Here is a 13,734-nt window from a genome sequence, read left to right on the forward strand (position 1 = left end):
CATGTTTATAAAAATAATTATTTTTAAGAAACAAAACATACTGCAGAGCAATATAAATGGCTTTCAGATTATGGGCTGTTTTGATTCGCCATGCCCTAGAGCCTCCAGCCTACACCCATCAGCATGGATAATTGAGAATCTGCTGTATTTCCATTTTAACACAGTCTCTCTAATACATTTCAGGCATTCAGATGGAAAAACCAAACCTCCGACTACTATTGTACCTTTCATGAATTTAGCACATGGCACTAACCTCTATACAGTCCAAAGAAGCCTTCATAGCGCAGCACTTTCTTAAAACAGTCAAAGCTGTTTTTATACATAAGTTCTCCTACAAAAGAGCCAGTCGATCGTTGGTTCTGCATTCGAGTTTTTACCAGATCGATAGGATACACCGCAGTGGCTCCGACAGCTACAATCAAATAATACCAATAATTCAGAAGAAGTTAAGGTCACAGGAAAGAAGGAGATAGTCAAAGATAAGATTGCTGAAATAAAGAAATTGTGCACATGTAAATTTTAAAATGAACTTTCTACGTCCTTAATAAACAAACAGTGGCCTTCACTCAAGGGTCTCCTGATAAAAGGATACCACTGAGTTCAAATTTTAAAAAGCAGATCACTACAGCCTAGCCTCATTACTAACCAATATCTAGAAGCCCATCTGCAGACAGATGTGAGGAAAAAGTTACTTCTAAGTCCCTGATCAAATGCAGGGTACGAAGAAAAATTTCCTTTTGCTGTTATCCCATCACATAGATACAGATTTGGTAACTAGCTTGGGAAAAGACCAGAGAAGGTTGTTTCCTTCGATATTTCTAAGTGGAAAAAAAATCAGAAGAAAAAGAAGAATAACAATGAACAATTTGCACTCATCCATGACTCACCTCCAGCAATAGAACCGAGACCAAACCTGTAGGCTGACTCTGCAATCTGCAGGAGAACTGGTCGAGATGAATCAACTGATGCCTTCTTCTTTGCGTACACAGGAATTGCAGAGTGGGAAGACAGGAGACAGAAAGGAAATCAAAACAAAAATGAGCACGTTATTTTATTTTTAAATTACAACTGCGTTCTTAAACTCACGATACGGCTAAAATGTCAAAGAGGAAGAAGGTATGGTTAGATTTTTGTAAATTCAATAAAAAGTAATTATTGCTGTCAATTTTTAAAATCAAGTTTAAATATAATGAAAGACACTACTGTGTCCCCCAAAATGTTATGAATATGAACTCATCTTCAAATGTTCAATTCTCATTAGTGATTAAAGAGAAATAAATTTAAAACCATTAATGAGACATCATTCTTCAACAAATTGTCAAACTGGTAGGTTTGGGGAGTTTTGTCTGTTTTTAATGGCAATGCCCAACCTGGCAGAAGATGACAAAAAACAGGGCTTCTCAAATCTGCCATTTAATCAAGTATAAACTGAAGGGAAATTTGGCAATACACACTCAACGCTTAAAATGTACAAGTGCTTAAATTGACCCTGCAATTCTACTTCTAAAAAGTTAGGCTAGAAAATAATCGTCTATATAAACAAGGATCAAGCTACAATAATAATAAAAAGCAGTACTGTTTTACAAAAAAATTTAAAAAGCAGTACCATTTTAAGAGCAAAACCTCTGAGAATACCCAAAGGTCCAATAACGGAGGACTGGTTAAAAATAATGCTATAGCTCTAAAACAAAATTGCATTCCATTAAAAAACAATACTGTGAAAAATATTCAATGCTCAGAAAAAGTGTGCATACAGGATTATAAAGAAAAAGCAGGCTAAAAACCAATATGGTGCGTAGACAGGTATTTATTATCTATTTCTGTCTACCTTTTAAACTGTTTGAAATGTTTCATGATTATCTTTTAAAACCAGTGTTGAAGACTGTGTGTGAATATGCTGTGCTTTTCATTAAAATTATTTTGGTGTATATATGCATATGAAAATAACACTAGGGTGCCGGCTGCCACATCACCCAGAGATACTCAATTATTTATAGTGGCTACAACTAAGTGGTTATATTACAGGTGATTTGATATTTTCTCTTTTTTGTCCATCTCTTCTACATTCATACTTCGGGCCAGTCAGTTATTGTATTATTATTAGTGTTCTTTTGACCTACTATTCTTACGGTGTTTTTGATGTCAGAACATTTCAGAGTATTTCACGCCTCTGTCTACATAAATAAAACAGTAATTTTATGTCACACAGAGCTGTCTCATGAGGATGGCATATAGTTAGTGCTTAATAAATACCTGTTGAGTGAATAAATACATTCAATAAAATTTGTTTTTTCATAAGCCATGATAATTAAGATCGGTGAACAATGAAAATAATTACCCACCCCAACTATCAACCCACTGAATTTTAGCTGCTGTTAGTGGAGCACAATTCTAATACAATGAGATAATTTGGAATCTCCTTCAAAGTGAACTGAAAATAGCTTTATGCAGAAATATGCATTTTTAAGAAAGTAAAACATTTCTTCGGCAAATGCCATGGGTGCTTCCAAGGGTATCCCCATAAAGATGGATGACTTCCATCTATACCTGTTATGCATAGTAACTTCGTTTTGACAGATGCATCGGTAAGAAAGGCACTGCTTTATGTACACAGATATAAGCTGGCAATACGAAAAAAGGTTCTGGCGTCAAAACAGTGAGTGAAAATACTTTGAAAACAATGGGTTGATACCTACCACTAACACTAATTCATCTAAAGGCAGACAAAACCCCAGACTTTCAGATAACTTTTCTGAATCTAGAAATGTAGCATCCTCACAAAACGAATACTAGAAAGATTCCTCTTCCCACACTCCTCTCTCGCGGAGAAGAGTTAGCCCCCTAGCCTGGCAGGCGGGTGACCTCTGTTGCTTGCGTCTGCCAATGTTGTCAAGCCCGCCAGGGTTCACATAAGTAAAGAATATTCCAGGCAAGGCCCCAGTGAATTGCTCTGAACCTCCAAGCAGCAGCCAATCATTTCCTGCTGTAAACCTCATCAGTCTCATCCAACCCTTTCAGGGACAGGATCAATAAGCACCCACCATCAGAAACTTGCTAAAGCTGCAGAGGGCATAGAGGAGAAATTGTGGGGTACCACAGTCACAGGAGAACAGGAGGAATCTTTTTTTTTTTTAATTCTCTGCTTTTTCTTAATCCCCCAGTTTCTACAGGAGCTAGAAGCACAGAGGCAAAGAGATAATCATCTGGTAAGTGGTGTTTAAAAATCATAGGGAGGGGAGAGCGGGGCTGTGTCCCCCTCTCCATGTGATTCCACATTCCTCTCTCTTGCACTCGGGGAAATCGGCTTCCTCTTTTAACAGCGACCAGCTGGTTTTCCAGAGGTGCCTAGCGAGGGTTTGCTGAGCGCACGCCCACCACGCTGCACACAGAACCCGCCACCGCCATCGGGTGGGAAAGAGCTGAAAGGAGGGCGTCCTGGCTCCAGGCCTGCCCGTCCTAAAAATGCAGCCCGCATCAACCCATTGTGGTCAAACTGGCGTCTCAGTACAGACCCGGAGCTCCCAGCCAAAAACTGTTAAGTCTCACAGGATTCAGAGATGGCTTTGCCTTAAAGGAGGTATTTTTCTGAAACGACGACGCTCGTCTGTGAGGGGATTTATTTTACAAACATCGTGGAAGCACAACAGACGCTCTGAAGGCTTTTATTCTCTAATCCCGATCTATAGAAAGTCGAGCAAGAGTTAAGCGTAAGGAGGTCCCAAGTCTTAGGTTTCTGACTCCCCCAACTTCAAGAGATTGGTTTCTGTTAACCATAAAATAAAATTTAGCATTCCTCAAATTGTTTCCACATAACTTATGAATCCTTTCACAAAGAAAATAGGTCTAAAAGCCTTCAAACTATGACTCCAGACTAAACAAAATTATCTCATTTTGATATTCAGAAAAACGGCAGGCATGGCAGTCAGGCGGTGCCCTGACGGAGCGCCTCTCTGCGAGGCAGAGCCGGCCCTCATCTCTCGACACGATGCTGGGACGTGACACCCAAAGCAGGATGTGGCCCCAGCTCTGCCAGCCTGAGGCTGAGGGAAGGAGGAAAGATCTTCCTCCTCTTTGGGGAGGGTGAGGCTTCCCATGCAGCTAAGAAATCACCCCATCTTCTGCAGAAGAGAGCAAACGCCAGTTATCTACTACTTAGAACATTTCTAAGTAAGTACTCTTTCCAGCCTTTTGAAATGGTCTGGTTTTCTTTTTTGTTGCAAAACAGAGAAACGGTAGGTCAGGAACCAGTGCCTAAAAGGCAACTGCAAGTGAAAAGGGGCTGTGGGGCCTTATCAAGGCAACACCAGGAAGCATGTGTGACCCTTCTGCCCACCTGCCTCTGGGCTTCAGCCAAGTTGAAGGGCAGAGTCCCCTCCTCCAGAGGAGCAATCCGTTCGATGTCGGCCAAGGTCATGCGTCTAGAAAGAAAAGCAAACGTAAGCAACAACAAAACACAAACTAAAATTTAAGGTATGGAATTTTGAAATGTTCCTCTTCTCGTTTCCTACCTTTTCAGAGTCATCTTTAATTTGGTTTCTTTTTCTCCAGGATTGCTGCCCTCCCCCTACTCCCACCTCCTAACCTCCCTTTATTAAGCTAATTAAAAGAAAAAAAGGCCAACTTACCCCCGTGGCTCATATAAATCTGCTAACTGAAACAAGATGTCAACTTCCATGGGTGTAACCTGACCAAATTTCTGAGCTGCCAGAACAAACTCCTCTGTATGGAAAAAGAGTTAAAAGGGAAAGATTCAAGAAGGAATAGCCACTAAATGCAGCATTAACTCAAGGCACTGGAATGAGCGAACATCACCAAACTTTATTATTAACAGTCACAGAATTCAAGTCAATCCAAATAGGGCAAGAATTCTTTCATTCATCTGGAAAGAGTGTGCAGAATGCTTGCTCGAATAGTGACTTTAAAAGGTTGGTGTCACCTGAAGGCTTTGAATAAATGACACAGGAAGCCATTCAGATTGTAAGTCAGGGAAAACCAGGAAGGAGATATGGAATTCCATACACATAGGTCCCAGGATATAATATTAGTGAAGCTGTGGAATTCCAAAGGGAATTCTTGTTTTTTTAAAAAAAATCCCATTAAAATGCTGATATCTTGATCAAAGACTGTCGATCAACACATATTGTCAGCAGTATAAGTTTAAGAATTCCTTGTGTACTTTCGAAGGTCATTTTAGAGGATGTCAGTTCAGTTTAGGTTTTATTAAGATTTGAAAATATTTAAGAAACTTTGGGGGCTTCCCAGATGGCACTAGTGATGAAGAACCCGCTTACCAATGCAGGCAGACATGGCTTTGATCCCTGGGTAGGAAGGATCCCCTGGAGGAGGAAATAGCAACCCACTCCAGTATTCCTGCCTGGAGAATCCCATGGACAGAGGAGCCTGGTGGGCTTCGGCCCATAGCATTACAGAGTGGGACACGACTGAAGAGACTTAGCACACACACGAGAAACTTTACATGGTTCCCTCATTCAAAGACAGCCTTGAATTTATTTAAAATGTGCTGAACATTGTTTCATTTGTTTCAAAGAGTGGAGAACACACAAGTACCAAATGGTTAATATGTGTCAATGAGATAGAAAACTAGGGACAGAAAACTCTGTAACATGAACTTTTGGTTGTCCTCTTCCCTCTAATAATACTTCACCAAGACACTTGCAGGCAAGAATTCAGATTTAGTCACACTCACCCTTAGTAACCTCTACATCTTTCCTGTTGCCAGCCAGAGTGCTGTAGATCTTTCTAATGAGTTCCATGTTGTTCAGGAGCGAGTTAAATCCATTAAAATAGGAGAAACTAACTTGATGGGATGTGGTACCTCCAGCAGCCTCAAGTAAGTTGAAAATAAGAGGTGGGGGGAGAAGAAAAATAAACAAAGGATTTACAGAATGAAGAAGATTCAGAAGTACGTATATCAAATGCTAGTTTTGGAAGTAATCAAAAAAGCATGTATAGCAAAAAGTGGCCAGAAGTATTTTTCTTTCACATTAAAAGAAAAAAAAAAAGCTATAAATGATTTTTAGAAGTAACTGCAACTAATCATGACCAGAACTTGTACTCTCCACACACAGGTCCTAGAAAACTAAATAAATACACATGTAGGATTATAACAACAGGACCAGTAGTAATTTACAGAGTTCAAATTTCCATTGGAAATGTTTTATAAGTTTGTTTATTTCATCTAATGAGCAATTCTTAAAAGCTTAGACATGCAAAACTGTATTATACACATGCCCACATGTGTATACTTATGCATGCAAAACTATTATACCAACACAACATGCTATGAGAAGTGGTTAATCTAACATTAATATCATGATTTGTCAAGTTACTTATAAGTAGTAATAAATAATCATTTAAGTACATACTTTGTATTGGTAGGATTTCCAGCAAACAAGCACATTATGATAAAATTATGAGATGTCATATGCTTTGATGGGGGTTAAGACTGGCCAGGACTCTTGATAATCAGAATTTGTAAGAAACCATATTTCTTCACGGGGATAAGGGAAACAGACAGCATGTCCATTATAAATGGAACTTCAGTTTGGGGTTTCAAATTCTATCCTTCCCTAACAAGGCAAAATATTTTTATTAGGAAAGCACTTCTTTATAAGGTAACAACCACATAAATCTTCACTTCGTAAACGTTTGAAATAGCTGACATGAGAGTTTAGACTGGGCTAGGGAAGGGAAGGACCAAGAAAAGGAGCCAGCGTGCCAGAGTGGGAAGGCCTTATTAGAACACCATTATCTTCAAAAAGAGGGACCAGTGAAAATAAAGAGGAAAAAGGAAAAGCTACTCTGAGTTCTCACTTAAGGTAAGCATTATGGGAAACTCAGATGACGGTGAAACACTCAAAAAGTCCTCTCCCTGGGATTAACACAAGAAGAGTTACCATTGCATATGGGTCCCAAATCTAGGGGATCATCACAATTATCCAATAAGCTTTGGAAATTAGATACGAGGACTTCCCTGGTGCTCCAGTGGTTAAGAATCTGCCTGCCAATGCAGGCACCATAGGTTCAGTCTCTGGTCCAGGCAGATCGCACGTGCCATGGGCCAACTAAGCCCAGGTGCCACAGCTACTGAGCTCAAGTGCCCAGAGCCTGTGCTCCACATGAGAAGCCACCACCAGGAGTCCGTGCACTGCAACCAGGGAGCAGCCCCGCTCGCAGCAACTAGGAAAACTCATGACAGCAATGAAGACCCAGCGCAGGCAAAAATGAGCAACTAAATAAAGCTAAAAAATTTTAAAGAAAAAGAAATCAGATCACCACTGTGGATGGTGGATCAGGAGGCCTAGAAAAGACCTCAGAATATGCACTTTTAATAACAATCCCTGATGATTCTTAAGCTCCATGATCAAGGCTTGGGAACCACCACCATGGAATGTTCCAGGATACCCTCAGGGGCCATGAGGGAGAAGAGTGGCTGGACCCCCACTAGAGGAGAAGCTCCACAACAGAGGGCAGCAGAGACCTGCCCACCACATGGGCCACTGTTGCCTCAACACACAGGGTGCATGAATGACTGAATCCAAGGCTTAGAGTTGCTATTCTGCCAGCTCCTCAAATATATCTATATGCACTTTTTTTTTTAAATACCTTTTCTTGGAGAACTTGTAAAAGTGAAGACAAGCATTTGCCATATCTCAAAATATAAAGCAAACTAACATGCAATTATATAGCTGTTTTTCCTTTTTTTTAAAAAGCCTAGTTAATACATTTCTTTAAGATATTTCATACTATCCAGGTAACAAGATACCCACTAACACTGACAAAGCACTTCCTGTAACTTTGGTAATGGATGCAATACCATTGAGCAAAGAAGAAAATGTCAGTGCTTAAACAGAAAAAAAACTCTACATAATTTATAAGACTTGTTCTTGCAATTCCTTATCTACTGAGCTTATGCCAGATAGAATAAATTATTTCATTAGGGCAAATTACAACTTGGGGGGAGACATAAATTGGGAGATTGGAATTGATATAGACACACTACTATACATAAAAGAGATAATAAAGACCTACTGCAGAGCATAGGAGAAGGCAATGGCACCCCACTCCAGTACTCTTGCCTGGAAAATACCATGGATGGAGGAGCCTGGTGGGCTGCAGTCCATGGGGTCACTGAGGGTTGGACGCAACTGAGCGACTTCACTTTCACTTTTCACTTTCATGCACTGGAGAAGGAAATGGCAACACACTCCAGTGTTCTTGCCTGGAGAATCCCAGGGACGGGGGAGCCTGGTGGGCTGCCGTCTATGGGGTCACACAGAGTCGGACACGACTGAAGCGACTTAGCAGCAGCAGCAGCAGCAGCAGCACAGCATAGGGAACACTACTCAATATTCTATAATGACCTCTATGGGAACAGACTCTTAAAAAGAGTTGATACACAAATATGTATAGCTGATTACCTCGGCTGTAGACCTGAAATGAGGACAATATTGTAAATTAAAGTATACTCCATTAAAAATTAAAAAACAACACCCCCTACTTACTGCTACTAGACATTCTTCTACAAAAGGCGTCAAGACGTGAGGGCGAATGGTGACCATGATGTCCCGGAAGTCAATGGCTGTGACTTTTCCAGTCCTGGCATTGTCCCTCTGAACAAAGGCTTGCTTTGCATGTTCCAGCTGTATTTCCTACAAATAAAGAAGGTAAATGTATATGTATGGCTGAACTCCTTTGCTGTTCACCTGAAACTATCATAACGTTGGCTTCCCTGGTGGCTCAGACGGTAAAGAATCTGCCTGCAGAGCAGAAGACCAGGGTTCAATCCCTGGGTCAGGAAGATCCCCTGGAGGAGGAAATGGCAACCCACTCCAGTATTCTTGCCTGGAGAACTCCATAGATGGGCTACATACGTCCACGAGGTTGCAAAGAGTTGGACGCGACAGAGCAACTAACGCACACACCACAAAATTGTTAATTAGCTATAACCCAAAACAAAATAAAAAGCTTAAAGTTTGGAGGGAAAAAAAAGTCGTATTGAAATTAGTTGTATTTCTCAGTTACTATAAATGACTGTTCAATTGCAAATCAGGGTGAAGAAACAGACATTATATCTTGAATTACCGAACCCTACACTTGTTCAATAGCATCCCCAAGTTATTATCTCCTTCCAAAGAGGAAACTTTGCTCAGACTGGTGAATAGGTCTTGAGAAAGTACATCCCCCCCTTAAATCTCTTACCCAAAGAAACCAAGTCACTTCTGTTCGAGTCCAAAGACACGAGGAAAATAAAAACTAGAATGAGGCTTGGTAGGCTCAAAGAGGGCTTCCTTGGTGGCTTAGATGGTAAAGAATCTGCCTGCAATGCACGAGACCTGGGTTCGGTTCCTGGGCTGGGAAGATCCCCTGGAGGAGGCCAGGGCCAACCTACTGTAGTATTCTTGCCTGGAGAATCCCCGTGGACAGAGGAGCCTGGAGGGCTACAGTTCACGGGGTCACAAAGAGTCGAACACAACTGAGCAACTAAGCACAGAACAGCACACGCTCAATGATCTGGCCAAACCCTGCTTAGGTGATGCAAGTGATCAAAGGAAAACCAGGTAAAAGGGCATTAACCTCTCCCCAAAGAAGAGAGAAAAGTTCTTAGTGGTAACTTGGTTCACAAACACGTGATGTAACAACAGATTGAAAAGGGTGGTTCTGCTCCGGAAGATGCTATTCCTCTACATTACTGGTGTCTGGGGGTGGGTGAAGCCTTTGTATGTGGGCTTTTCTGTGCATTCCTACACTCTTTCCACCAGATACTGCAGCCCCTTTCCAAGGCCACGGCAATCAAGAATGTCTTCAGGGAGGGCCTTATGTCCCAACTGAGGACCAACGCTCTAAAATCAGGAATTGGATGGTACGTGGGTCAGAGATAGCCAAACTGAGGCAGTGCCGCTGGATGTATGTTTTAATTCGTATGATCTATGGATAGACAGCCCAATCTTAAGATCTGTTTTGATATTCCCGGAGATAAGTGTATACACACAATAAAACACAGCCTCCCATCAGAACCCAGCGTGTGCCATGTAGGAGGTGCATTCCTTCTGCAGAGACTCTTCCTCACAACACTCTGCCCATTTCCCAAACGGGCCCTTGGAGTGAGATCTCATCTCAATGAAATGAAAAGGCATCATGGATGAGGGTTTTGAGGACCTTAAATTGTCTGAAGTTTAATAAGCTTTATTAGATGATACTGAGGAGTTAATAAATACTGAAAATGATAGAAGCTGGAGTGAGAACATGGCGGGCCATTATTCCCTTACCTTTACTTTTGTGCAGTTTGAAAGTGTCTACAATAAAACCTTTTTAAAGACAAAACAACAATAAGAACCAGAGTTCTAATTCTATGGAAAAGCCTCTTTTCAGTTATACCATCTGCCAGTGCTGGCCAGGCCCATCCCTGCTGGAACTCTTGCTGGGACCCAGCCTTTCTAGTGCTTCTTCCACTCACTCCTTAAATGCAAGGCACCAATCAGCCCTCTGTCCCTGGGTCCTGAATCAACTCTCCTCTGCAAAGAACTCCCCTCCCTAGGTCTTCTTTTAAGACCTCTCATGGGTCTTTCTTCCCAGATCCAAGTCTCTCACTCATATCTTCTGTACCAGAATCCCTGACAGCTTAGAGAATCTACCCATGGGGTATCTTGTAAAGGCCATAAAACTCCACGTCACTCAACATGCTGTTGGGTGTCCCCCACCCAGGCCTCAAATCTGGTCTCTCTCCTGTGTCCCAAACTTCATCATTAGCATCTTATTGTCCTGGTCATCTACCCTGGAAACCGGTCATTTTCAATTCTTCAAGCTTCTTTCCCTCAGAGTAAACCAGTTACTAAATTAAGTCACTTAGACCTTTGAATGTTCACTCAAATGCATCTTTTCCTTTTCATTCCTGATACAACGCATTCAAGCCCTCCTCAGAACACGGCTCAATGGCCACCATGAGCCCAACTTTTCAGTCTAGTGCTCTCTCTGATCTCTGCATGCCCCTTGCACACATCAACAGCTGTTTTTAAGCATCTCAAACCTGACTCCCTCCACCCTTGCCTGAACCCTTTCATCATAAAGATCTGTTTCCAAAGCAAGATTCTTGAGACACTACAAGGCGTTACTACCCAGCCCAGCCAGACCTTCCACATACCTAGGCCTTTGTCCACACTCTATCTTCCACCTGGCGTGGACTGTAGCCTTCTTCTCTAGCTCCTGAAATCCTCCAACTTGGTGGCTCACATGCCACCACTTAGGTAAATATAACCAGGCCTCCTAACTGAAAATAGCTGATCTGATCGCGTGGTCTCCTGCGTGGCCCTCAATTATAAGACTTGTCTTATTCCATCCTACATTATAATCAGTTGTTTGCATTCCTGTTTTTCCCCCACCTTGCTATGCCCTGCTCATCCTCCTTGCGGAGTGGGCAGAATGCTTTAGATATAGTAGGCACTCAATAAACCACAGACGTATCATCAGTGATATGAAATTGTATAAACCCAATTGAGTGAAGAAATTACAATGTATTGAACAAAAAGGGGTCCTATGTACAAGTGTCTCCAATTTATGAGGAAGGCTGGAACCAACTGTTAAACACCCTGTAGTGAAAAATGACCACAGTATGTATTCAATTGGAAGTAAATGAACAGAGTCTTTGAATTGCCAGACCCACTGCTAAAACTATCGTAAGCCAAGATTACTCTCGACAATACCAGAACGTGTGTTCAGTTATTTACCACACCCCCTAGTTTACAACTAAAGTAGTCTTGGGGATCCTTAGATCATTATACCCAAAACAGTATCACTTTCCCTGGCCGCTCCCCCTCCTCAGAGAGCAGGAAGCCACCACATTGAGACCAACCTGTCCGGAATGTTGAACTGGGAAGCGGACACCCACCTGAGGGCTGATGCTCCCATTACAGGACGGGTGTGCACTGGTAACGCGGATGAACACCATCACCATGCACTTTGGTGCTCGATTAATTGTAAGCAGCAGGGACCCCACAATCATTGGGGAAGAAAGCACTTTCAACCCTAACGAAGAACTTGAGAATGCATTTCCAACAGTTCTTAAGAGACTGGGAACACTATAAATTCCATGAAAAATGTGATGGCAGATCATGCAGTTCTCTATTAATAGTAGGAAATAGTAAAAACGTTCAGCTATGTGTTTCCCTAAACTTAAAAGTAGCTTATGAAGATGGGGCCGGCCTTCTGAAGAACGTCTGTTTATGTCATGACTGTTTCTTGCTCTAGGTAAGGAAATGAAAACTATTACCTGAAACAATAAAGCAGCTACAGTAACAGCATTTCATGAGCATGCATCACCTGCCAGATTGTTCTAAAGTACTCTGTAGTAATAGACTCATTTAATGTTCACAGCAACCCTCCGATTTAGGAACCACTCTTAACCTTACTGCAGCAGATGAGGAAACGGAGATCTCACTGACAGGATGCAGCAAAGCTGGACTTCAAGCCCAGGTGGTCCCACTGCCCTGACCTTGCTCCTCACACCACACCAGACTGCATGGGAGCCTGGACGGCGCTGCTCTCAGGAACTTGATTACAAAATACTCTTTGACACTTAGGAGTCTTCATAGTTATGAAAGGATGAGCTTTCAATTTGCTTTTAAATTACTCTAAGGCTCTAGATTTTTCTGTTGCCAACTTTCATGAGAAAACAAGATAGTTTCCGAAATTTTTTCATTTGGCAAAAGTCTTTGATGTGCTGGCGATTGCCACAACGGTCTTCCTAACAACAACGGAGAACCTGGAAGAGAGAAACCACATCTACAAGGCCTTCTCCTGGCCGTGCCAGGAGATCAGTAAGGAGGCCTGGGGCAGCTAACACAGGGCCTCTATGAATACTGAATTCAAGAATGAACAACCTTTGAAACCAAGCCAGGCTCGCTACTTGCGGCAGAGGAACTTCTAAGTTCTCCTCTGACACCTCTACAGCTGATTAAGGAAAACGTAGCCCTATTCAGTGAGAGCTGGACATATCTGAATCCAGAAGGGTAAGGCTGGGATGGAAAGCTTTTGGGATGCATGGTGTGCAAAGCATGGGTAGCTACCAGTCATTTCCAAATGAAAGTGGCCAGAATGGATCAACTCGTCCTGTGTGCGCGCGAGAGGGGAGAACAATGGGAGAAGCAATGCTGCTGCTGCTGCTGCTGCTGCTAAGTCGCTTCAGTCGTGTCCGACTCTGTGCGACCCCATAGACGGCAGCCCACCAGGCTTCCCGTCCCTGGGATTCTCCAGGCAAGAACACTGGAGTGGGTTGCCATGGGAGAAGCAATAGTTACATTCAAATATTTAACGGTTTAAAGGACTACCAGGTAAAAAGAAGTTAGACTGCCTCTCTGTTTTTTACAAAAGAAAATCAGTGGAGAGAAAATAGAGGGATCAGGTTTTGGCACAAAGCATAGAGGTATTTAATCTGCATAACTATTCAGCAATGAAATGGGCTACCTTGCAAAACAGCAGGTTCCCAGTCACTGGAAATATCTGTTCAACTCCCGGCTGAGAAACACATGTCAAGGAATTTATTTTGATTTAGCTTTATTTAATACAGGGGGTTGTGGAAGCAAGATGTTACGATGATAAAAATCTTAAGTCTGGGACTGGAATGGGCAGAGCTCAAGTCTCAGTCGTGGCGCTCCAAGTTGGCAGGGCTTAGGGAGCCGTGTTTGTATCTTGAATGGAATACCCAGCAACACCATGCCG

The 13,734-nt window shown here is 42.2% G+C and overlaps 1 protein-coding gene across 10 annotated transcripts in view; it reads right to left on the bottom strand.

Annotated features, from left to right (window-relative positions):
* The window catches only part of SLC25A13 (solute carrier family 25 member 13), a 228,434-nt gene that overhangs the window by 82,277 nt on the left and 132,423 nt on the right, over positions 1–13,734 (bottom strand). For 9 of the 10 annotated variants that reach the window (XM_055589786.1, XM_055589795.1, XM_055589792.1 and 6 more), the window contains 6 exons: positions 8,526–8,672; positions 5,708–5,846; positions 4,626–4,719; positions 4,334–4,418; positions 888–975; positions 254–412 (listed from right to left, as the gene is read on the bottom strand). In XM_055589786.1, the coding sequence (XP_055445761.1) occupies positions 254–412; positions 888–975; positions 4,334–4,418; positions 4,626–4,719; positions 5,708–5,846; positions 8,526–8,672 (712 nt within the window). The remainder of the gene's footprint in view (positions 1–253; positions 413–887; positions 976–4,333; positions 4,419–4,625; positions 4,720–5,707; positions 5,847–8,525; positions 8,673–13,734) is intronic. The other variant, XM_055589788.1, reaches the window with a different exon arrangement.

Source organism: Bubalus kerabau, chromosome 8 (assembly GCF_029407905.1).
Source record: "Bubalus kerabau isolate K-KA32 ecotype Philippines breed swamp buffalo chromosome 8, PCC_UOA_SB_1v2, whole genome shotgun sequence".
NCBI lineage: Eukaryota > Metazoa > Chordata > Mammalia > Artiodactyla > Bovidae > Bubalus > Bubalus kerabau.